We start from the raw sequence: 26,712 nt of genomic DNA on the forward strand, positions 1-26,712 counted from the left end.
GCCGGTGTCTCTGCCTCTCTCTGTGTGTTTCTCATGAATAAATAAGTAAAATCTTAAAAAAAAAAAAAAAAGGTCAAGAATTAAACATTTCAGGGTAACAAAAAGGCCCTTAGAGAATAAGGGAATTTTTTTTTCTTTTTCACAGAATTGCAGTGATTAAATATGAAAGAAATCACAGAGAAAACGACCATTTCATAATCCTATATGCAATAGCTAATTCAAGTAATGATTCATCAATAGTTGAAGAAAGTCTGATGGGGGAATTTCACACTGGTAGGACCTAAATTCAGCAATCTTACTATCAGTAAAAGTGGGACAATTAAACCTTCTGTGTTTTCCATTAAATACAGTTTGACACATAAACTGTATTTATAAAGTATTTTATCCATCCTCAAATAAATGGACCTGAATTTAATCCTCTATAGACTTACCTTCCATTTTGCAAAAAATACAAGAAATAGAGGGGTAAGTTCACTCCAAGGAGGTAAAGACAACCTCAGAACATACAAGATTGATGATCTGATTCTTTCTTGGCAATTTCAAGGGAGAAAAGAAAATGGCTCTAGACTTGACACAGATTTAAGAGAAATAACAATCAAATTCAATGAGTGAACCAACTGTTTAGATTCTGATTTGAATGACCCAATCTGTAAAAAGATTTTTTTTAAAACATTTATTATTTATTCATGAAAGAGAGAGAGAGAGAGAGGCAGAGACACAGGCAGAGGGAGAAGCAGGCTCCATGCAAGGAGCCTGATGTGGGACTCGATCCCGGGACTCCAGGATCACGCCCTGGGCTGAAGGCAGGCGCTAAACCACTGAGCCACCCAGGGATTCCCTGTAAAAACATATTTGTAAGACAGAAATTTCAAATGGTAAGTATAATGATGACTTATTCAAAGAAATGTCCCTCTTTTAAAATTTCATTAAAAAAATTTTATTTTCTTATTACTTAATTTATTTTAAGGCAGACTGTCACATGCAGTGCCTCATTTGGATGTCTGGAGCCTCGGAAGCTTGACTAACCTACTTCTCCTACAAATGGACCTTCAGAGCTCAAATGGAGGTTCTAGCAGGGAAGCACAGTTACTCGTATACCTTCTATCAGGGAAAGTCATCCTCTTTGAGCACAAAGCTTTGGAAAGGACACACACGGAGTGGTAAGGGAGAAAGGGGATACCCGCCTAGCCAGTCAGATCAGCTGAGTCAATCTTGGTGATCAATGGGGGTGATAGCTGTTGTAGCCAGATCACCAAAGAAATACATAGTAAAGTATATAGGAATGAAATAACATGATGTCTAGGATCATCTTTAAAGTAATTTCTTGGGACGCCGGGGTGGCTCAGCGGTTGAGCGCCTGCCTTTGGCTCAGGGCATGATCCTGGAGTCCTAGGATCGAGTCCTGCATCCGGGATCCCTGTGTGAAGCCTGCTTCTCCCTCTGCCTATGTCTCTGCCTCTCTCTCTCTGTGTCTTTCATGAATAAATAAAACCTTTAAAAAAATAAATAAAATAATTTGGTAAAGAAAAAGAATAGAGTAATGAGTTAATAAAACCTTGAAAATACTGAATACGAATAAAGTGTGTATATAGGGATTATAATGTAGTATTTATTTTTGCGTATGTTTAGAAGTGTTCACAATTAATAAAAATAATAAAAGGTTCACAATTAATACATTCCCCCCAATGGCCTAACATTTAAATGAATGCAAATTACTATTATACTTAAAAAGGATTCAAATGAGGATGGCAAGAGAAATATAACCCATTCATTTCTCACAACAGTAAACATCTTTCTTTAAAACTAAGAATGTTTAAGTCATTGGACTCTTTGAAATTACATGCAAAAATTTTGTGGATGCATCTGTATGCATTCTTTGAGGGTGGGAAGAAAGAGTTTTTGATCAAATTCCCAAAAGAATCTAAAATCCAAATGAAGGTTATAATCTACTGTTTAAAAAAGTATTTCTGGTAAAGATTTTATTCACATAACAAGATAAAATTCTTACATAATGTAAAAACTTGTGGTTTTAACAATGCAGATCCCTCAGTTTTCATGCTTTAGTGCAATCTTCCATTAAGATTTCCATTAAGAAGATATTAACTTCATTGTAACCTAAATGCTTCCCCCAAAAGTCCCCTCCCAAACCCAAGGGTAAAACTAAAGCCCACTCAAAAGAAAACAAACTAAGCACAGCATTAACAGTATACTCTTAAGGGAAAAGAAATCTTACCTTTTGAAGTTCTCCTACAATGACAGTGAATTGATGTTCACAAAGAAGTTTCCATAAAGCCAGAGCCTGGTATGATTTTCGAACCAACTGCTGGATTGCCTGAAGTGAAACCTTTTCACTCAGTTGAGCCTCTAATTACAAAATACAACTAATGAAGTTTTATAAAATGACATATTGTTATGTTTTAAATAAAACAACACTTTACTTGAAATAAAAAATAATAGTTAAGGCTGAAATCCTCATTGATCTCCTCCCTCCCCTCATCATAGCCAACCATGATCATGACTTGGTGAATTCATGCTTTTACTCTGTCATTATGTGTATGTGTTTCTGTATGTCCGTCTGTGTGAATGTACACATAAACAACAAAAATACTATTTTTAAATTATTTACACGTTTCCCATCTAGTTGTATTTTCACGGGCTATTTATATTAATAAGTGTAAACCTAGTATATTTAAATTGCTAGATATATTCCATCATAATCTAGTATACTTAAATTATTAGATATGTTCCATCATGTAAGTATACCACAAATAGGTCCATGTGCCACCTTAAGGACATTGATATTGTCTCCCATGCTTTGCTACTAAAACAATAGTGCAAGAAACATCCTTAAGAAAAGACTCCATCAGATTTCTCTAGGACTATGTTCCTCAAATCTGGATTAAGATAAATTGGTGGGAAAAAAAAAAAGTAAACCCGCAAGTCACAAAATCAATTCAGTCATGAGAGTTCTTTTTTTCTTCTTAAAAAGAAACAGGGGCAGCCCAGGTGGCTCAGCGGTTTAGTGCCACCTTCAGCCCAGGGTATGATCCTGGAGACCTGGGATGGAGTCCCACATCAGGCTCCCTGCATGGAGCCTGTTTCTCCCTCTGCCTGTGTCTCTGCCTCTCTCGTCTCTCATGAAAAAATAAAATCTTAAAAAAAAAAAAAAAAACAACAACAAAAAACAGAATTGGGGTGCCTGGCTGGCTCAGTCGTTGGACCATATGAGACTCGATTTCAGGCTTGGGAGTTCGAAGCCCCACGTTGGGCATGGAGCCTACTTACAAAAAAAAAAGAGGAAATATAAAAAAGGAAAATATTAGAGTATAAAACAGGTACTTATTCCCTATAATTTTGTTTCAGTTGTATATGTATGCTTTCAAGCATCAGGGTCATAACATAAAATGTATTTCTCACTACGGGGAAAAAAGTCTGATAAAGACTGCTACGTGATATATCCTTAGAAGTGAAACTATTGGCTATCAATATATATGCATTTTCAGCTTTATAAGATATGATCAAATTGCTCTCCAAAGTAGTAATTTCAGTGTACCCTCTTTTGTTTTAATCCTTACCAATGCTATTGTCAGGCTTAAAAGATCTTACTGAAGTACAAATAGCAGTAATGAAAAAATGTTTATAAAATAGTAAACAGAAAACTAGACTTAGCAAGAAGAGACAAGAGTAAATGGCTGGGTCTTAATTAGCAAAGTTCTATCAGCCAGAATAATTGGCTCAAGTAGAACACAAAAAATTCTCAAAAAAAAAAAAAAAAAAAAAGAATGGCAGCCCCCCCCCCCCCGCCTTTTTTAAAGATTTATTTATTTATGACAGAGAGAGAGAGAGACGCAGAGACACGGGAGGAGGGAGAAGCAGGCTCCATGCTGGGAGCCCAATGCGGGACTCGATCCCAGGACTCCAGGATCTTGCCCTGGGCCAAAGGCAGGTGCTAAACCACTGAACCACTCAGGGATCCGCATCAGCCCAATTTAAACAATGATTATTATTCCAAATTATTTCTAGAATAATTGATGATTATAAGTTTTCCATTACTTTGCTCTTTCCTTGGTTGCTATTTACAATAGACCAAAAAACACAATAAAAAATTTTTTTTCACAATAAAAATTTTGATTGACGTTTTTAACTCTATAAAAAGGTGTGTCACTAATCATTATGAAAATGCAAATCAAAAACCACAATGAGATACCCCTTCGTACCCAGTAGGATAGATATCATAAAAAAGAGAACTGTAACTGGTGAAGACCTGAAGAAACTCAAATACTTTGTGTACTAACTACTAGTAGAAATGTAAAATGGCACATAGAAAACAGTGTGGCGGTTCCTCAAAAATTAAAAACAAAATACCGTATGATCCAGCAATCCATTTCTGGGTATGTAACAAAAGAAAGCAGAGACTCAAATTTATTTTGTTTACCATGTTTATAGAAGAATTATTCACAATGTCTCTAAGGTGGAAGTAACCCACGTGTTCAAAAACCCAAGTGTTTTCTCTGCTTTCATGAAAACAAAACAAAACAAAACCCCAAACCAGCATTCAGTGTTGTTTTGCAGCAAGCCATTATAGACATAGCATGCACCTCACCAAACTCCTTCCCCAGAAACCACACACATCACCTTGGCATCAAGCACCACAACTTTAAAATGTGTCTATGAGCATCTGTGCTTTAACTCTAAAGGTGTCCTAAGGTGGGGTGTCTGGCTGGCTCAGTCGGAAGAGCATGCAACTCTTAATCTTGGGGTTGTGAGTTCAAGCCCCACAATGAGTGCACAGAGTACTAAAAAAAAAAGTAAATAAACTTAAAAAAAAATGTTCTAAGGAAGAGAGAAAAGTCTAAGAAAGGTTATTTTCTGGGGTCTGGGAATGTTCAAAATTTTTTCCATATAAATTAATGGTAATTACTTCCTGACTTTATGCCATTTTGGCTTATGAAAGGTTTCACAGGAACACTCTACTTTCAGATAGCAGGAAAAACCTGTATAGACATACAATGTAACAGTCTTAAAAAGAAAGGAAATTTGGAAATTTATATATATATATGTTTGAGGTATACAAGTAGTTAAATTCAAAGACAAAAAACAAAAACGATGACAGATGTTAGGGGCTGGAGCAGTGGGGGAAATGAAGAGTTATTGTTTCAGGGGTACAGAGTTTTATAGGAAGATGAAAAACGTTCTGGAAATGGATAGTGGTGATGTTTGCACAACAATGTGAATGTAGTTAAAATGGTAAATTTCATATTATGTCCATTTTACAATTAAGAGACTCATATTTGGATTATGTTTTCTTGTATAGAAAGGGAAAAGAATTAATGGGCTGAAAGTTATGGAAATACATGAGATCCATATTGTCTCACTTTCCCAACCACACTGATGTTAATAAAAAATATCTGTATTACCAAAAAACTAGATCCTTTTGAGAAATGTCCACTGTTTTCTATTCTATAAATAAAACTCTTTATTGGGGTCATGTACAGTCAACTGATCAGAAGGAGTAACTTACCATGAAACTTCCTTTGCAGTTCCTGTTGCATCTGCTGAGTATTTCCATTTTCAGGACGCATGAATCCTATCAGCCTCTGCTGCACTTTGGCAGTTGTGCTGAAACATATTCCAGAATGTATATTGTGCTTTCAACCGTTTTACTGATATACAATTCATGCACCATACAATTCAACCATTTAAAGTATGTAATTTAGTTTTTTGAAATATATTCACAGGGCTGTGCAATTATCACAATCTAATTTTGGAACATTTTCACCCACTCCCTATTAGCAGTCAATCCTCATCTCTCCTGCCCTTACCCTAAGTAACTGCTAGCCTACTTTCCATCTCTTTAAGTTTGCCTATTCTGAATATTTCATATAGATGAACTGGAATACACTGTCAATATTCTTTTCCTCTGTAGAATAGTGAAATAATCACGGTCAGTCAATGATGATTTAAACCTGAAGCATTTTAATCTCCTGGATGCTTAAAGTTTCAATTTGGTTTTCCTGATGTACATTTTGTTCAGAAAGGCCGGATAAATGGTTGCTTCTTTCTCTTTATCTGCCAAATTTAAAAGTAATGAATTGAGAGGTGCCTGGGTGATTCAGTTAAATGCCGCCATCTGCTCAGGTCATAATCTTGCGGTTCTTGGATCAAGCCCCTCACTGGGCTCTCTGCTTGGCGGAAGTTTGATTCTCCTTTTCCCTCTCCCTTTGACACTCCCTCTGCTTGTGCACTATTTCAAAGTAAATAAACAAAATCTTTTAAGAAAAAAGTTATGAACTGAGTTTCTAGCATCCTTCAAAGATGAGCAGTATTTTGGTTTCAAGTTATATAATAAAATCCACCTTTTTCCCGTGTGAGAAAATTTAATTCCCAACACTCAGTAAAAAAAGACACACTGAAGATATTATGGTGAAATTGTTAAATATTCAGTAATAAAGCCAAAAAGTTAAAAAAACTTCAAGGTAGCCTTGAATATTAGCCTATACAGTATATATATATTATTGAATATATATATTCATATATATTTAAATATATATATTGTATATTAGCCTATACAGACAAGAAAAAGAAACTACAGCTGGAAAGAAAAGGTAAAACTCTATATTTGCAGATGATAGGACTACATATTTGGAAAAAAAAAAAAACCTCAATGAAAAAACTTAACTAAAAAAGAAATCAGTAAAGTAACAGGGTATAAAATTAACAGAATTGCAATTTTAACTGTAAAATTCAATAAACTGCTAAGAAACTATTAACAGAAGAACATAATGTTAAAAAAAATCTTCCAACTAAAATTCCAGATCATTTCCAGAAAGGATACTGATGGGAAAAAGGAAAGATAATAGTTTCTGTACAATTTCAAAGGCTGACGGAGATGTGAATTTTTCAGAACTGAAAACTAACTGCTAGAGAAATAAAATCATATATAAAACTTCTAAATCTGTGTTTGGGGTAGGGAGAGGTCTGATTCATCCAGTAAAATAAAGGGATGGGGAAGGAAAGAAAAAACACAGCAGAAAGCACAAATTCAGGATGGTGAGAATAAGATCAAACATTAAACTAATCCCAATTGTGGGACAATTTATGGTTAAATGAACTGTCAAGAATAAAGATAAACTCTTAAAGTGGGTTAACAGGAGAAGGGAGAGATCAATTTATATGTTAAGAAATACTTTAGTGTTCCAAAGGCTCAAAATAAAGAAAACTGATATAACTTTCTCAGGAGACAACTAAATACTACACATCAACATTTTAAAAAGTCCTTAAACCGGGATCCCTGGGTGGCACAGCGGTTTGGCGCCTGCCTTTGGCCCAAGGCGCGATCCTGGAGACCTGGGATCGAATCCCACGTTGGGCTCCCGGTGCATGGAGCCTGCTTCTCTCTCTGCCTGTGGTCTGCCTCTCTCTCTCTCTCTGTGACTATCATAAATTAAAAAAAAAAAAAAAAAAAAAAAAAAAGTCCTTAAACCCACTAATTCTACTTCTCAAAAAACTCATCTGAAGATTACTAAACAAGTACACAAACATGTATAAAGAGGAATAATCACTGTACCTTGTTCATAACATGAAAACACAAAACACTGCAATGATTAGAATTACACCATTAATTGTTTGCATATAAATAATGGGAAAACATGCAGCCAATATAAAAATTATTTATCCCACTGACTTGGAATGCTCCAAAAGATAGAGTATATACAATGTTTTATGAAAGTATGCCTACTTTTTTTTTTTTTAATTTTTAAAATTTACTCACAAGAGACACACACAGAGAGAGGCAGAAACTTATGCAGAGGGAGGAAAACCAGGCTCCATGCAGGGAGCCCAACATGGGACTCGATCCCAAAACTCCAGGATCACGCCCTGAGCCCAAGGCAGACATTCAACCACTGAGCCACCTACGCGTCCCGCCTCCTTAGATTCTTTAGCAGTTTTTTTTTTTCCTAATTTTTTTGTTTTTATGTAGGGAGAAGACCTAAGGTTTGAGCAGCAGGAGAAAGATACAATGTTGATTACGGGGTCACAGAACAGTCTCTGTCCCATTGAGTGACAGCTGCCACTGGCACCATCCCAGGGCAAGGATGCGATCAAAGGTTTTCTTTCAGCACCAGCTACCAAATCCTGGCCCCACTGTCAGGGGAGGACCTGTGAAAGTGCTATATTTGCAGTTTTAAAGAAATTTATTTATTTGATTTTATTTATTTGATTTATTCATTTATGAGAGACAGAGAGAGACAGAGACACGGGCAGAGGGAGAAGTAGGCTCCATGCAAGGAGCTCGATGAGAGAGTCGATCCCTGGACGCCAGGATCGTGCCCTGGGTCAAAGGCAGGCGCCAAACCGCTGAACAACCCAGGGATCCTTATTTATGAATTTCATAAAGTTTACACTGTTATACTTCAGATCATAAATTTTCTGTGCAGTGAAATCTTTACAAAAAGCCCAAGTTACTTCTATAACAAAAAATTCATCCGAAACATACGTCACACAAAAACTTTTATAGGTATGTTCACACCAGCATTTTTTATAGTAATCAAAAAGCAAACACAGCCCAAATGAGTGACGCCTGATGAACTGAAAAATGAAACAAACTACTGGTGTTACACATTAAAACATGTGAACCTTAAAAAAAAATAAATAAATAAAAATAAAAAAATAAAATAAAATAAATAAAACATGTGAACCTTGAAAATATGCTAAAGGAAAGAAACTAAAACCAAAAGGTAATGCTTCAAATTAAATAAAAGATCAGAATACAGATCCATAGAGACAGACAGATTAGCAGCTGCCAGGGACTGGAAGGGAAATGGGGAATGCTATGGACTGTGTGTTTGTGTCCCATCATATTCCTATTCTGAAGTCCCAAATCCAAAGTGATGATATTAGGAGATGGGGCCTTTGCAAAGTAATTAGGTGTAGATGGGTTGATGAGAGTGAAGCCCCCAGGATGAATTTAGTACCCTTAGAAGAAGTGACCAGAGAGTCTGTCATCTAGTTTTCTCTGCCACGTAAGGACACAGAAAGAAAGCAGCTGTCTGCAAAGAAGGAAGAGGGTCCTCACCAGAAACCAAACATGCTGGCATCCTGGTCTCAGACCTCCAGCCTCCAGAACTGTGAGAAGTGTTTGTTGTTTAAGCCATTCTATGGTATTATTGTTATTGTGGCCTGAACAGGGACTGACCGCTAAAGGGGAAAGGGTTTCTCTTTGGCATGAAGAAAATGTTCTGGAATTGGATAGTGGTGATAACTGCATAATCTTATAACTATACTAAAAACCACTGAACTAAATAATTAGTATTTATTCATCCTTTTAGGATGAATTTTATAAGATGAATTACATCTCAGAGAAAAAAAGGAAAAATAGGCAAATAATTTTGTTTATTCTTACTTTGGATTTCCTAATGGTCCTCCTGCGAATTGGGAGTTTCTGTCTAGAAATTCTTGTAAACCTTTTAGTTCTTGTAGCACTGACTCCAGCAGTTGGGAGGGAACACTACTTTCAATCTGTAAGAAAAAGAGTATTTTCAAAAGCTTTAAAACACTGAAAAAGTGTATAGGCAAAAAATATATATATAACTGAATATCAAATTTCAATTTTTAAATACCTTATCTTCATAAACAATAAAGGGCTAAATAAGAACATCCCTCCTGGCCTGTTCTAGTTTGTTTTAGGCATAATTTACAGACCGTAAAACACATCTTAAGTGAACATCTTGATAGCTTTTTATGTTTTACTCCAGTTACCACCCAGACCACAATACAGAATATTTCCAACACCCAAGAAATTCCCTAATGCTCCTTTCTAGTCATTAGTCATCTCCCAGGTAACCTAAAGTTTGATACATTCACACCAGCATTTTAGCTTTGCCTTAACTCCATAATTTAGCTTTGCCTGTTCTTGAGCTTCATATAAGTGGAATCATATACCATGTGAAGTAAATGTATTCTTATTTTTAGATATGTGAACTTTAAAAGTATTAGAGTTGAAAAATATTTGGTATCTTTCAGACTTAAAGAAAAAAAGCTTTAAAACATTCATATTTCACATTAAAAAAATTTACTACCTGAATTTATAATACAAAGTTTTACGGGATCTATTCTTAAAGCACTCTAGAAAGTACTAATGCATGGAAATTAGTACTGTGTCTGTGGAGTTTGGGAACATATAAGGAAAATATAAAATAGTAGCTTTGAGTAGTATTAAATTTTAGGACTTAATTTGTTTAGCCCTCACAACAGCCTTAAGATGGAGATGTCTTATTATTCGCATCTTACAGTGAAGTATCAGACCGAACTATTAAGAAAATTACTCATCATTTATAGTGACAGAGCTAGGACTTCACCCAGGGCAAGGAGGGTTTGTTGGACATGCACACAAAGGAATAATCATTGCATTTTGTTTATAACACCAAGAAATGTGAAACAATCTATTTATGCAATTAATACCATAAACTAGTTTTACACCAACAAAATACATTATACAATACACTTACTGCAGTGATCTCTCTGTTGCCACTCTTGAATACTCTCTCCACAACTAAACTAGCATCCCAGATATTGCTGAAATAAAAAAATGTTTTAATGATTATACTGTATAAACAAAAATAATTAGACTATGTAGTAAATTCCTTTCTTATGTTATTAAAGTATAGCAATTATTTCATTTAACACTTTATGAAGTTGGGCAGCCTGGGTGGCTCAGCGGTTTAGTGCCGCCTTCAGCCCAGGGTGTGATCCTGGAGACCCAGGATCGAGTCCCACATCAGGCTCCCAACATGGAGCCTGCTTCTTCTCCCTCTGCCTGTGCCTCTGCCTTTCTCTCTCACTTTCTCTCTCTGTCTCTGTCTCTCATGAATAAAATCTTAAAAAAAACCCCAAAACACTTTATGAAGTTATCTGAAAGAACAGAATACAAGAAAATTTCTAAACCTGATATACCTCATTATTTCACATAATGAAATACTGCTGAGAAAAAATCAAGACTGGGGGCAATGAATTGTAAACAAGAAAGTTTATAACGCAAAAACAAAATTATAAAGGAGTTTTTGCACGGTTTCACATTTTTTTTTAAGACTTTATTTATTCATGAGAGACACAGAGAGAGAGAGGCAGAGACATAGGCAGAGGGAGAAGCAGACTCCATGCAGGGAGTCCGCTGCGGGACTCGATCTCAGGACTCCAGGATCACGCCCTGAACTGAAGGCAGATGCTCAACCACTGAGCCACTCAGGCGTCCCACTGCTTCACATCTTAAGCAAATGATTCAAATGAAAGCATCCATCTCAAGTCTAAGACAAATATACAGCACACAAGATAATTAACCAGATGATATGATCACCTAATTGAAAAAATGGCTATAATTCTTTGTCCCTTTTTTTTAAAAATTTTTTTTGTTTTTATTTATTTATGATAGTCACACACAGAGAGAGAGAGAGGCAGAGATATAGGCAGAGGGAGAAGCAGGCTCCATGCACCGAGAGCCCGATGTGGGATTCGATCCCGGGTCTCCAGGATTGTGCCCTGGGCCAAAGGCAGGCGCCAAACCACTGCGCCACCCAGGGATCCCTCTTTGTCCCTCCTTAAACCTATCCTTTGCTATGTAACTTTGATGTGTCGCTCATAATGAGAAGTACATTTGCCATTTTTGAATGGATTTTATTTTTGAATCTGGGTTGGACTGAAGATTTTCCCTGGCCCAGTGACAGAGGTGAAAATGATGGTAAGCCAACTCTTAACCAAGGCATCAAGAAGCTCTGCAAATTTCTACCTCTTATGAGACCTTGCCATCATGAATAATCCCTGGGTAACCTGGAGCATGACAGACCATGTGAAAAACAATCCAGTTGTCCCAGCATACAAACATGACCCTACGGCAGCTCTGGTGGCTCAGCAGTTTAGCGCTGCCTTCAGCCCAGGGTGTGATCCTGGAGACCCAGGATCGAGTCCCACATCAGACTCCAAGCATGGAGTCTGCTTCTCCCTCTGCCTGTGACTCTGCCTCTCTCTCTCTCTGTGTGTCTCACATGAATAAATAAATAAAATCTTTAAAAACAAATAAACAAACATGACCCTAAACATGTGAGAATCAAGCCAAGATTGACAGAGCTCTCTTCAACCTCACAGGTAAATGCATGTAAATGAATGAGTCTAGCCAAGACCAGACTGACTACTTGACTTGCAGATACATGTCACTTAGTTAATGGGGGAACACTATATATTATTATGTATACATATACATATATAAAAAACAGCAACAAATATACGTGGTTAGATGATAAAAAAAAGCTAAACAATGGGAAGCAATCTTATTAATGAACAAGTGAGCTAGGAATAAATGATGTCCCAAATTTAGAGGCAAAAATAAAAATATTCAACTATACAAAATAGGACAAGGCTCAGTCCATGCATAACTTACCCCATGATTCGAGAAAAGTAAATGCAAATACCATTATGTTTTCCAGAGTACACAATCTCTGGTGCAGCCATACAACTCATACTTGCAGCCTGAGTTGCTGGGTTTCCTGAAACACACACTGGAGTTGACATGGCAGGAGGATGTACACCTTGCAAACACAGAAGAAAGATAAATCTTTAAATTTAAACTTAAACATTCAGCATCCTCATTAACCCAAGTCTGTGTATCTAGACCCAAAGGTAAGAATATTTACAAAAACAGTAGAATAAATAGGTATTGAATTTGGTCTTCCCTAGTAAAAAGACACTCAGACTTGAATGGGTGCTTCCAGGTAGGCTTTCAAGTGTCCGCATATAAGAGAAAAGGTAAGAAAGCTTGCAATCACCTCTTCTTAATGTTGAGAGTTAAATAGAGCTAATTATACAGATTTCACGGTTGCTAATTAAATCCTGATACCCAAATTAAGAGCTTTCCAGGTATACTACTAAAGGTGTTTCTACACAAAGGCATTCACAGCTAAATGTCAATACTGCTTGGACGTGACTTCTATTAAATTACATTATTTTCAAGAGACATAGGCAAGTTAGTATTTCTCTCACTAAGCATTAAGGATAGTAACAGTATTAGCTCTTCAAAAAGAACAGCAGTAGCAACATAAAACAAAGAAATGAGGTACCTTGAGACGGTGTTCCCAAAAATGATGGATTTGGGTATGGACTACTACTAGGAATAGGGGAACCTAAAAAAGAAAGAAGAATATAGATTTATAAAATAACCTCCCAATCTTTTAAATCTGATTAAATGAGATAGAGAAGCTATTTCTAAGCATGAGTGAGGAATGGCACCATTCATGACATATTTAAAATTTAGGGACTCCTCTTATTTCCCAGGAACTTTCTTTTCTTTTTTAAGATTTAAAGATTTTATTTATTTATCCACAAGAGACGCTGAGAGGCAGAGACATAGGCAGAGGAAGGAGAAGCAGGCTCCATGCAGGGAGCCCGATGTGGAACTCGATCCCGGGACTCCGGGATCATGCTCTGAGCCGAAGGCAGACACTCAATCACTGAGCCATCCAGGCGTCCCTCCCAGGAACTTTCTAACAATCCTCACTTTGGAAAACACTGAGGTGGGAGTTTACTTATTATTAAATCACTCACCTCCTTCCTTTTGGATAACTAACAAATAATTTCTGTAAATACTACTGATTACATGTTATTTTGTTCTCTAACACATAAAAGGTCTCAATAATAATAAATCATTGCTTTTACGAGTCAGACATCTATAGAATTATTCACCCAATAAAAAAGTAGCAGCAAATAATGAAAAGCTTTATTCATTAAAATATTCCAGTTTCTAAAATTCAAACTATTAGAAATAGTCTATTTGAGTATTTCATACTCACTGGGATAGACAGGAGACCCCAAGATGGGACCAACATTACTTGGAGCAGGGAGAGTAGTTGGAAATCTCATCTGTGCTTCACCACCATACCTGTTTTTATGACAAAAGAGGCTGAGCTTATTCAGTGAAATTATCCACCTTCAAAGCTGGAACTGTTTCAAATCTTGCTAGCTCCCAAATAAATGCTTTAAACATTAGACTTTAATGTATTCTATTTACAGTGCTCACAACACAAATCTAATAAATGTTGACTTGAATCTCAACCAGAAGAATTATAAGGGACTCTTAGCAATTTCTAAGAAGGGTTAGCAATGCACAGAATTTACTTAAAGTATATGGCACTGTATTTTTTTATACCAGATTATGACTAGATAGCACTTGAAAAATGGTTTTAAGCAATTCACATTTCAAATTGCAACTTTAGCTAAATATCTTAGAAAATGCCTCTTTGACACTAAGTTTCCTTAAAGTGATTCAGAATCCCTCAATGCCAATGATACAAATAAAGCAGAATCAGTATAGTGTTTTAAGAAGTAAAATTGATATAGTAACTGGAGTAGAGAGAGGTGTAGAAAAAAGACCAGACCGAAGAAGTTGGAGAACAGAATCCAGTTTCTGTATAAAATCCAAGGATAAAAATTCATACCTTATACTAATCTATTTTTTAAAATTTTATTTATTTATTCATGAGACACACAGGAGAGAGGCCGAGACATAGGCAGAGGGAGAAGCAGGCTCCCAGCAAGGAACTGGATGCGGGATAGGATCTTGCCCTGGGCCAAAGGCAGATGCTCAACCACTGAGCCATCCAGGTGTTCTGTCTAGCTATTTCTATTAGCATTATAATCGTTCCAGATTTCTTCCTTTTGCAAAAGAATGTTAGTAACTTGCCTATACAGTTCCTCAACTGTTTGGTAAGCCCTTAAACTATGTTGACCAATGTAACCATTGAAAAAAGTGGCCAAGAACAAAAGAAGACTGACATATACCTGAAGAAAGCCCGAGTAGCCCATGCAGATACTTCTCTATCACAGGCAGCAGTGGAACAAGCAAGGATAAGGCAGGTTGCACAAGCCTGGTCTTCCTATTTAAAAACAAAGAATAGTACCTTCCCTATAGTAAACATTTAAAACGAAGTTTGGGTTACTGCTGTATCCAATGTTTAAATTTATGCCTAGCACAGAGCAAGTGCCTAATATATATTTGTTAAGTAAATGAAATCAGTTGGTATGAAAAAGTATTTATCACAAAAACTTCGGTGAAGTGTGCTCTTTTTTTAAAAAAATATTTTATTTATCAGAGCAAGACGGCACAAAAACAGGGAGCTGCAGAGGGAGAGGGAGAAGCCGGCTCCCCGCTGAGCAGGGAGCCTGATGCAGGGCTTGATCCCAGGACCCTAGGATCGTAACTTGAGCTGAAGGCAGACAACCAACTGAGCCATCCAGGTGCCCTCTTTCTTTTTATCTAGTTTCTATTTTAGTTTATAGTTTATTCCCCTAATTTTTTTCTCATGGTCTTTTTACCTATTAGAAAATAACAATAACTAACATTTATTATGTACCTGTCATGTGCCAGGTACTATTTTAAGAGGTTAGCATATATCAATCCCCACATCATACACTACTATAATTCATGTTTTTTTTTTAAATTTTATTTATTTATTCATGAGAGACACGCACACAGAGAGAGAAAGGCAGAGACACAAGCAGAGGGAGAAGCAGGCTCCACGCAGGGAGCCTGACGTGGGACTCGATCCTGGGACTCCAGGATCACACGCCCTGGGCTGAAGGCAGGCATTAGACGGCTAAGCCACCCAGGGATCCCCTAAATTCATGTTTTACAGATGAAGAAACTGAAGACCACAGAATTTTACCCTGGTGGTGGAGGCAGTGATGTGAATCCAGTGTCTCTGTATTTAACTTTGATCTGATATTCCTGATCTTAAGTTTTTTGAGTTTTACACCTTGTCAATTCTAGCTACGGCTTTGACATGCAAATGGCCTCATCACTACTGCCCCCAATTTTTTCATCAGGCCATTGGCAAAAAATTAAAAAAAAAAAAAAAAAAAAAAAAAAAAAACCCAAGGATTTGTCCACAAATATCCTGCGTTTGTAATAAAAATGTATAAAATAACTGGAACCTGAGTCTCTGATTAGTATGCTTTAATGAGAACTTATTAATAATGGGGTGCCTGGGTGGCTCAGTTGGTTGGTTAAGTTATCTCTCTTTGGCTCAGGTCAGGATGCCAGGGTCCTAGGGTTGAACCCCGCATCAGGCTCCTTGCTCAGCGGAGAATGTGCTTCTCCCCATTCCTCTGCTGCTCCCAATGCTTATGTGCTCACTCTCTCTGTGTCAAGTAAGATCTTAAAAATATATATATGGTTTCTTAAAAAAAGAACTTACCAATAACAAATAAAAACCTGAGCTTATTGTATAGGCTTTATTTATTTATACTGTTCCCAAATATTAGTACACACATAATGACTAATGTAAAGAAAGGAAGATTGCTAAGATCACCTGTTAATTATAGTATTTTGATCTAACTTACATAAAATTCAGCTATTACTCCCATTGTTTCATTGTTCAAAATATCGTATTTTTTAAGAAGTACAAATAATTACCTGATGTAATTTAAAGAATCTTTCTATCTCTTCTCCATCTCCACCCACATTACTCACAAGTAGATGCCTCAGTTGATCTACAGGTCTAAGTTTATGAAACATAAGACTCCCCTAAGAAGGTAAAAAAACAAAAATGAAACAAATAATAGTTTTATCAAGCATGGCTGACATCAACTGACCCCACTATTTTATTTAATAATATTAATAAAAACAACAAAACATGCCCTTCAGGAATACAAAGTAAACTGGTCAAAAAGAACATATATGTTGCAACTCCCAACTTATACAAGATCTATCTACATATGGCTAAACAAAATTTAATAAGAAAACATGGGTCTGTAAGACAAAAAAACTATGGGTGAATTTTTTTATAAACCCCAGAGTAAGTTCTTTAAAAAAATACTTTTGATATTTTTATAAATCCCAAAAGATAACAGAAAATTTTGACTTCTTATATGCTTATCTGTATGGGAAAAATCTCAATAGACAAAATAAAATGACATAACAGGAAAAATATGACACTAAAATTAACAAAAATTTCCTTGATAAAGAGCCTTTATAATAGATTTAAAAAAAGGACAACTCAATAAAATAGAAATAGGCAGTCCATAGAAAAACAAGCACTTGAAAAGAATGTCCGTCTTACTCTTAATAAAATGGCTTATTATACTTAAACAGGATGTGAGGAAACAGGCACTCAATATTCATCAATAGTGAATGCACGCACATATATATGAATACAGGGCAATCTGGCAACACCTATCAAATTTAGAAATGCACATATTCTTTCACCCAGATTTAATTCTACAGCTTTATTCACACACTCAGAAAAGGATATACACATAAGGCTGTAGAACGGCAAAAGATAATCCATTAATAGGTGCTTAGTTAAATACGGTACATCCATAGAAAAGAAAACCTTTGAAAGGTTCTTTATATACTGATTGAAAATTCTTTATATACAATTTATATACAAATTGAAAGTTCTTTATATACTGATATGGGAAGACCTCTAGAATATGTGTTTGAGATATTAAAAACAAGGTATAAAACAGCATATATAATACACGACCGTTTATTTAGAAATATATTTTATTGTTTGTATAACTACACCTCTGGAAGAATACACAGATACTGAGGACATGGGTGTCTGCAGGAAAGGGATCTCAAATGGAAGGGAGAATTTACTCTGTATACTCCTTGTTATAATATTTGAATTTTAAATGCAACACTATTCTGAAAAGGAATATTAAAAAATGTTTTTTAATAACCTAAGTGAGAATTATAAAAAATAAAAAACAGGTTATTTTGTACCTAGAGTAAAATGCTGTACTAGAGTAAAATGCGACTTTAGAAAAAGAATAACACTCATAAATGGTATTTACGAACTGTTCCTTAAGGATATCTTTAAGAGTAAATATTCCTAAAGTACTTAAGTAAATGACTATTAAGCAAATACTGCAGAATACTTAACATTAAACATTGCTTCTTTTTTGTCTCCAACTTAACAGAATATGTACATACCTGTGCTGAGAGGAGAACAAACTTCTTTGGAGGCAACATGTGCTGTTGTACTACAACAGGTGAATCAGTTATTGGAATATGATCCTTATTTAAGGGTGTAATTATTTTATCCACTTTCAATTCATCTATTGCGGAAAGAGCCCAGGAATGACCATCAACGCGGGTTGTCATCTGTGCAAAAGAAAGAAACTTTTTATATCTGTTATTAAAGTTACATAAAGCAAAACCTTCCAAAAAGGAAAAAAACATATAGACCTAATCTCTAATATGTAGAATTATACAAATTAGTAACACATGAAAGTTAACATTCCTAAGTTTCTATTTAATGCTCTCCTGTCTATTCCTTTAATCAGGCTATCTTCTATGACAATAATCTTTTTTTTGTTGACAATAATCTTTCATACCAGAAGGCAAAGGCAAATTTTCTTAAGATAACCCTAAACAGGATTTACTTCAATTCTTCAATAACCAAAAATTATTCTACCACCTTTCCAGGATAGACTGGATAGGTTACACTTTGTGGACTGCAGATTTTTGTTCTCTTCTGAAGTTTTTGCTAAAAACTCTTCTTTTTAAAGTGTTTTAATTTTCAAAAATTCTATTATAAAAAATTTCAAGCATCTAAAAATGCTTAAAGTACCAATACCTAAATTCAGTAATTGTTAGCATTTTGCCATACTTCCTTTCTCTAATATACACGGTATATATTTTTTAACTGAACCATTTGAAAGTGATGGTATCATATGTCACTGCTAAATACTTTTAAATCCATCTCCTAAAAATAAAGATGTTCTCTTATATATAACATATATAAGATTTAAGAATATTAACAGGGATGCCTGGGTGGTTCAGAGGTAAAGTGTCTGCCTCTGGCCCAGGGCATGATCCTGGAGTCCCGGGATCGAGTCCCACGTCAGGCTCCCTGCATGAAGCCTGCTTCTCCTTCTGCCTGTGTCCTGCCTCTCTCTGTGTGTGTCTCTCATGAATAAATAAATTCTTTAAAAAAAAATATTCAAAAAAAATCTGATGCCTAGCCAATATAGTTTTCCCATATGTCAATGTCTTTTAGCTAGCTTTGGGAAGACTATAGTTTTCGGGAGACTACAATTTGGTTAAAGTTCATGTACAACATTTATATTTGGTAATTGTTTTTCTTTTAAAAACTCTACATTGGGAAACAATTCAGGTACTATACAAATGAAATGTATAGTATTTGCTTAAAAAAATTTATCATTCATTGAGTGCTTCCTATGTGCCAGGCAGTGTGCTGAGTGCTTTACACAAGAATTCATTAAGTCCCACAACAAACCCACAGAAGTGGTAGTATTATAACTATAATTATTGTTAACTATAATAGACAAGGTAATTGAAGGCCAGAGACACATTAAATCCTTTGAACCATAGGTTTAAGGAAAGAGAGTAAGAATTCAAACCTGTACTCCCTAACTGTGCTCCCATCAGGACAGGGTTCATATCTTACTCAGTTCTGAATCCTCAGTCTACCTCAACACCACATTAAACAGAGATACATAGCTGGTGCTCAGTAAAATTTAAAGAATACAGAAAGAATTGGAGAAGGATGCCTGGGTGGCTCAGCAGCTGAGCATCTGCCTTTGGCTCAGGGTGTGATCCTGGAGTCCCGGGATCGAGTCCCACATCAGGCTTCCTGCATGGAGTCTGCTTCTCCCTCTGCCTGTATCTCTGCCTCTCTCTGTGTGTGGGTCTCTCATGAATAAATAAATAAAAATCTTTAATAAAAAAAGAAAGAATTTGAGAAAAGTGCTTCTTGCTCCCCTCCCAGCTCTTTGGGCCATGTCAGAAACTTGGAAGAGCTCATGTTTTCAAACCACTTTCCCACCCTTGGGGATGGTTTCTATCTCCTCCCATCTACATACCTTTTCCCTGTTTTTTTTTTTTTTTTTTTTTAAATTTTTTTATTTATTTATGATAGTCACAGAGAGAGAGAGAGGCAGAGACACAGGCAGAGGGCGAAGCAGGCTCCATGCACCGGGAGCCCGATGTGGGATTCGATCCCGGGTCTCCAGGATCGTGCCCTGGGCCAAAGGCAGGCACTAAACCGCTGCGCCACCAGGGATCCCTCCCTGTTACTCGTAACTAAACAGGCTTAAATTTGAGAATAATCAGGAAGCAGCTGGTGGCAGCAGGAACCAAAATACCTTTAAAGAGAAGATTACAGGGGGATCCCTGGGTGGTTCAGCGGTTTAACACCTGCCTTCGGCCCAGGGCATGATCCTGGAGTCACAGGACTGAGTCCCATATCAGGCTCCCTGCATGGAGCCTGCTTCTCCCTCTGCCTGTGTCTCCCTCCCTCCCTGTCTCTCATGAATAAATAAAATCTTAAAAAAAAAAAAAAAAGGATTACAAAGGGAGTCTCAGACAATCAAACCCTTGGTGGAGGTTGGTTTATCTGGTTTGATCAGGAGGCAGGCAGCATATGCTATGTAAGGGCATTTAGGAGAAATAAATGGGGTAGAATAGGGGATACCAACAGTGTAGGCAGAGATAGCCTTCCCTAGTCATACCCCTGGAGGTGCTGGCCTCTCCCCAGTTCCTTTTGTGCTGAAGGCTAAGATGAGCAGCCCAGGTGTGAGACTGGGCTAGGACAGGCCGGGGCTATACTCCTTATCCAGGATCTCTACATCAATTTCATGGAATATGTGGTGGTATTTGATTTGAAAATGGAATTATGTGTTTGTGTGTGTACATCTGTATATGCAGGAAAGAGAGATCAAACAAAATGGAGAAAATGTTGGTAAGTGTTTAATGTGGGGTTCAATTTATCATTCCTCTATTCTTATTTATGTTAAAAAATTTCTGTAATTAAGGGGCGCCTGGGTGGCTCTGCTGGTTAAGCAATGGACTCAATTATGGCTTAGGTCATGATCTCAAGGGACTGAGATCACACCCCAAGTTGGGCTCTGCAGGGGCATAGAGCCTGCTCAAGATTCTCTCTCTCCTTCTCCCTCTACCCCTTCCCTCTCTCCCTCTTAAAAAAAAAGATGAAAGAAAAAGAAAATTCCTATAATTAAAAGAAAAAAGTTTGCTTTTAAATTTAGGTAGAACTACAAATTAAAGACATCATTAAGATAAAATTCTAAGGGGTGCCTGGTTGGCTCAGTCAGTTAAGTGTCCAACTCTTGATTTTGGCTCAGATCATGATTTCAGAGTGATGAGGTGGAGCTCCAAGGCAGTAGAGTGTCTGCTTGACATTCTCTCTCTCCCTCTCCCTCTCAATCCCATGCACATATGCTCTCTAAAATACATAAATCTTTAAAAAAAGATAAAATTCTAAGTCATAACTATAATTAAATAACTAAAAGCCTAATATATTTAAATGGGACAAAAGTCATTTCAGAAAAGATAAATACATTTTTGGATACATTATGAAAGACATTCTAAAATGATGCCAATGTTTAAAGATATTTTTTAATAATTACCATCATGACTTCTAACCTCACAGAGGAAATAATTAACAGGATATACTTCTTTTCAATATGATTATTCAAAATAAATGGTACCACAACATAAAGATTTACAATTTTATTCTTCACTTAAAATTATAGATTATATATAAGATTAACATTCTTGGGATAACTTACCTGGGTTTCCATCATTGGCTTTTGGAAAGGAAATGTATCATGGTTGACACACCACAAAATGTCATTATCTTCATTTTCCGAAGCTGCCATCAGTAGAATACCTAAAAGTTCAATATACAAAATCTTATTATATGATGCTAAATATAAAGAGTATGCATCCTTAATGATCTTAAAAATATTACTAACATTAATATATGTAACATATCTACATATCATGCATTGTTGTAAGTAAACAAGTCACAAAATAAAAGTTAATCCCCTAAAAACACATAAAATTATTGTCAGGATAAAATCATTACATGTTCAAGATCTTATACTTCATTTCTTTCGAGTAAACACTTTTTTCACATCTTAAAATTCCTGATGTTAGGATATATTTCACAATCAATAAGCTTATGAATTTAATTGTTAATCTAAAGAAAGCATTTTTAGTATATAAGAAATCAACGGTATCTAATATTCAATGAAACAGAATTTCATCTACCAGTTATCTCAAACACATGAATAAAAAATGATGAAGTTACTAGTGGAATGGCAGAATAAACTATAAAAGCATCATCTTAGCAATCCTAATTGATTTTGAAATATACTCTCCTGTGCTCAATTCCAACTCCTCCCACTAATCTCTTTATACTGACTTTAGTGGTATCAGCCTTAAGTCTACTGGGAGGTTATAGGCAATAAGGCCATAATTAATGCACTAAATTAGAATACTCTAAATTTTATTGGAAAATTTGTTATTTTCAAATGACTCAAGACATTCTAATTTTAACAATTAAAAAAATCTAATTTTAGGGGCACCTGGGTGGCTCAGTGTTGAGCATCTGCCTTTGGCACAGGTCGTGATCCCAGGGTCCTGGGATTGGGTTCCACATGGGGAGCCTGCTTCTCCCTCTGCCTATTTCTCTCCTCTCTCTCTGTGTCTCTCATGAATAAATAAATAAAATCTTAAAAAAAAAAAAAGAAAAAGAAATGAAAACTAAAAAACCAAAAAATCCAATCTTAAACCTGATAGTATTTCAAAACTTACCTTTACTGTAAAGAGCCTTATGTACTTTTGAAGGCTTTTCCACTGTTGAAGATGCTGAGAATCCAGGAGGTAAGCGGACATGAACCAGTGTCAATGTATTAGGTCGTGCTAATGGTTGTCTGAATGGACAAGTGCTGAAATATAACCTTACACCTGATGATGGGATAAAATTATACATCAGTAACAGAAAGTGAAAGAGCTGAGATATACATGTCATTGAAATAATTCCACAGGGAAACACTAACTCCTGTTAAAGCTACAGAATCACTTCCCTGACTGATCTTAAATCACCATGTGTACCACCACCACCCAAAGTAGAGTTCTAAGAAAGTGTCACTTTGAATTACCATATGAATCAACACATTTTAGTAGATAGAATCTGCAACTATAAGCCAAGGGAGTCCTTGTTCCTATTCAGGCTCTGTCATTGAATATTAGTCATTTTACTTTTCAGGCCTAGTTTTACCATCTACAACATGAGGAGACGGAACTAGAAGAATCGGGGCACCCAGGTGGCTCAGTCTGTTAAACATCTGCGTTTAGGGGATCCCTGAGTGGCTCAGCGTTTTGGCGCCTGCCTTTGGCCCAGGGCGCGATCCTGGAGTCCTGGGATTGAGTCCCGGCGTCAGGCTCCCGGCATGGAGCCTGCTTCTTCCTCCTCTTGGGTCTCTGCCTCTCTCTCTCTCTCTCTCTCTCTCTCTCCTCTCTCTCTCTCTCTCATAAATAAATAAATAAATAAATCTTAAAAAAAAACAAAAACAAAAAACATCTGCCTGTAGCTTGGGTCATGATCTCAGGTCCTGGGATCAAGTCCCACATTGGGCTCTCTGCTCAGCAGGGAGTCTGCTTCTCCCTCTCTCTCTGCCTCCTCCCCACTGCTCATGCCCTGTCTCAAATAAATAAAATCTTAAAAAAACCCAAAAAAACAAAAAGAATCTTCCAATTTTCAAAATCCTTAATTTTATAAATTATTACTATGGCTTGGTAATTGATACAGAAGTAAAAACACATTTCTAATCATAATCATAATCCTAAATTTCCAAATCTGAGTATTATCAAGCTCTAAAAGCAACAGAGGACATATAAATTAAACATACCTGCATGTGTGACCGCCAATAACTGACAGTCCAGTGATTCAGAATTTTCAATCACGGCTATTTGAACAATTGGCTTAAAAACAGAACGATCTATTGTCCTACAAGAAAGGAAAAAAAAAAACTAGTCTCTTTTTAAAATGGTCTACTACACGTCTCAATATGCTAAATAAGACTAACTTCTTAGAAAATTAATACAACAGCACCAAGAGCCAGCAAAAACCCCTGAATACAAGTTTACATTGTTAGAAGTTACCCCTTCCCTCAAAGATCATAAAAGAAGGCTATCTCCATTGAGTGAACGGTTAATGATGAACAAGACATTCTCAGAGCACCAAATCACCATTGTAAATATTACTCCAAGTGTTCAGTAGTGGAAAAACTGGTGGCTATATGCCTACTGATGTAATGCTGCAAAGAGTTCACATCACCTATGTGATACTGGTTAAAAAAAAAAAAAACCACACTGAATTGAATGATAAGGAAAAAAGACAAATTCAGAAATTGAGATATTCCACAAATAAGACTCTTACCCCTCCCCCACCAAATGTGAGTGTTAAGGGGAAAAGGAAGGTGGTGCGCAGCCTGGATGGCTCAATGGTTTAGCGCCACCTTGGGCCCAGGGCGGGATCCTGGAGACCCGGGATGATGTAGGGTTCCCTGCACAGAGCCTGTGTCTCCCTCTGCCCCCGCCCCCTCTCTGTCTCTCATGACTAAATAATAAATCTTTAAAAAAAGAAAAAAAGAAAAAAAAAAGCTGGTAAGACAGCTGTTCTGTAAGACAAATGACTAACATAATTCATGGGTTCTGACTGAATCTGGGAAAAAACGGAAAGACAATTATGAAAGATTAGTGAGACTATAAAGTAATTTTAATATGCAGTATATAATTACAAAGTAATGTCACAAAATTATTAATGTTTTTAGGTGTGGAATTAGTATTGTGCTTATTTAAGAGACTTAGGACATGGAAAATGAAGGATTTACGAGTGAAAGGCATGATTCTGCAACTTACTTTCAAATGCTCATCAGAAAGAAAGTGACAAAATGAGGAAAACGGTAACCACTGCTGAATTTGGATAATCTGATAAGGTATTAATGGTTTTTTACTATGCTACTCTTCTAGCTTTCCTATGGATTTGAAAACATTTCTGAAGAAAAAGGTAGTTAGGGGAAGTAAAAGGAAACCCTGTTCTAGACTGTCTGCCTTAGGGATGCCTGGGTGGCTCAGTGGTTGAGCATCTATCTGCCTTGGGATAGGGATTGAGTACCACATCAGGCTTCCTGCATACAGCCTGCTTCTCTCTCTGCCTAAGTCTCTGCCCCTCTCTGTGTGTCTCTCATGAATAAATAAAATATTAAAAAAAAAAAGACTGTCTAGGAATTCTTTTGTCAGTGAAAAGCAAAGAAAGCATTGATTTTTTTTTTGTGAGGATATGCAAACAGAGCTATAACCCAAGCACACACAAAACTGAAGCTGAAGATTTGAGGTCTTTGTTATGGGAAGAGAATTTTTGCAGCTGAGCTAAGTTAGTTGCGATATACATAAATCCCAGTACGTAGCGTCTCAAGTCTTGGCTTGTTAATTTGGGTTCTAGTACCTATACCTAAGAGTCAGACTTTAGAGAAATGTTAACATTCCTTAGTTTCAGTTTCCTCAGAAAACAATGTGGGCAACACGACTGTAAAATTCTGTATTCCCAAACTGCAGTGTGTCAATTATCAGACCAGCTGAACTTTTATGATGCAGTCCTCTTAAAAGGTTGTAGCAGTAACAAGCTGGGGGACGAAGACTTTGTGACATGTAGTTTCCTAGTGACAACTCCTTTAATTGCCTATATAGGCCACCTAAAGCTTAAAATTTCAAGGAAAAACACGTCATGCTATACTTTACATTATAAAAAGTCTGCCTTATGTTTCAAACTATCCAACATTAGAATTAAATGAAGTCTGTCTCTAGCAGTTGTTTCAAACATAACTTCCAGTGTCATCATCTTCAACATTTCTTATCTTTTACAGATATTCTGAAGAGGAAATAATTTTAGTATGCTGCACATATATAATTATATGCCTTGTGCAAATGAAATGCCTGGCAATAAATTACATATTACCTAGCGATGTTTCCAGCAGCAGAGACAATAGAATTCTGAGAAACTGAGGCAACTCTGCTCATTCCTTGTCCATCTTGGCCCAAATCGTACACCTGTGAATAAAAAATTGTACTCACTTAAACATAACTATAATCCATACAAATATTACAAAGTAAACTTTTGGAGAACTTTTTATTTTATTATATACTCTTCTTTTCAAGGATCCTTTAATTTTGGTACTTTACACAGATATGGAAACATTCAGAGATTTGAAAAATTTTTAAAAAGTTTTATTTATTTATTTATGAGAGACACACAGAGAGAGGCAGAGACACAGGAAGAGGGAGAAGCAGGCTCTCTGCAAGGAGCCCGATGTGGGACTCGATCCTGGGATCATGCCCTCAGCTAAAGGCAGATGTTCAACTGCTGAGCCACCCAGGCATCCCTGGAAATGTGAAATTTCGTAAAAATGGGAGCCCTAAGAAGTAGTTTGGGATGTTTTTTAAAAAGCATACAGCTGGGCAGCCAGGGTGGCTCAGCGGTTTAGCGCCGCCTTCAGCCAAGGGCGTGATCCTGGAGACCCGGAATCGAGTTCCACGCTGGGCTCCCTGCATGGAGCCTGCTTCTCCCTCTGCCTGTGTCTCTGCCTCTCTCTCCTCTCTGTGTTTCTCATGAAAATAAATAAATAAAATATTTAAAAAAATAAATAAAAAGCATACAGCTCAGGGGTGCCTGGGTGGCTCAGTTGGTTAAGAGTTTGCCTTCATGGGATCCCTGGGTGGCGCAGCGGTTTGGCGCCTGTCTTTGGCCCAGGGCGCGATCCTGGAGACCCGGGATCGAATCCCACGTCGGGCTCCTGGTGCATGGAGCCTGCTTCTCCCTCTGCCTGTGTCTCTGC

The 26,712-nt window shown here is 36.7% G+C and overlaps 1 protein-coding gene and 1 non-coding gene across 2 annotated transcripts in view; both read right to left on the reverse strand.

Moving 5' to 3' along the window:
• Positions 1-26,712, reverse strand: part of NUP155 (nucleoporin 155) — a 66,915-nt gene that overhangs the window by 22,155 nt on the left and 18,048 nt on the right. The window contains exons 9-22 of the mRNA XM_055325689.1: positions 25,836-25,927; positions 23,728-23,825; positions 22,631-22,783; positions 21,601-21,701; positions 17,981-18,151; positions 16,457-16,567; positions 14,824-14,918; positions 13,836-13,924; positions 13,107-13,169; positions 12,431-12,578; positions 10,509-10,575; positions 9,404-9,519; positions 5,522-5,619; positions 2,234-2,364 (exon numbers count right to left, since the gene is read on the reverse strand). Coding sequence (XP_055181664.1) covers positions 2,234-2,364; positions 5,522-5,619; positions 9,404-9,519; positions 10,509-10,575; positions 12,431-12,578; positions 13,107-13,169; positions 13,836-13,924; positions 14,824-14,918; positions 16,457-16,567; positions 17,981-18,151; positions 21,601-21,701; positions 22,631-22,783; positions 23,728-23,825; positions 25,836-25,927 — 1,533 coding nt within the window. The remainder of the gene's footprint in view (positions 1-2,233; positions 2,365-5,521; positions 5,620-9,403; positions 9,520-10,508; positions 10,576-12,430; positions 12,579-13,106; positions 13,170-13,835; positions 13,925-14,823; positions 14,919-16,456; positions 16,568-17,980; positions 18,152-21,600; positions 21,702-22,630; positions 22,784-23,727; positions 23,826-25,835; positions 25,928-26,712) is intronic.
• LOC129510024 (small nucleolar RNA SNORA30/SNORA37 family) lies at positions 8,048-8,175 on the reverse strand. Its single transcript, XR_008664481.1, has one exon. It is a non-coding gene; the product is annotated as a small nucleolar RNA SNORA30/SNORA37 family (small nucleolar RNA).

Source organism: Nyctereutes procyonoides, unplaced genomic scaffold (genome assembly GCF_905146905.1).
Source record: "Nyctereutes procyonoides isolate TBG_1078 unplaced genomic scaffold, NYPRO_anot_genome, whole genome shotgun sequence".
Lineage (NCBI taxonomy): Eukaryota > Metazoa > Chordata > Mammalia > Carnivora > Canidae > Nyctereutes > Nyctereutes procyonoides.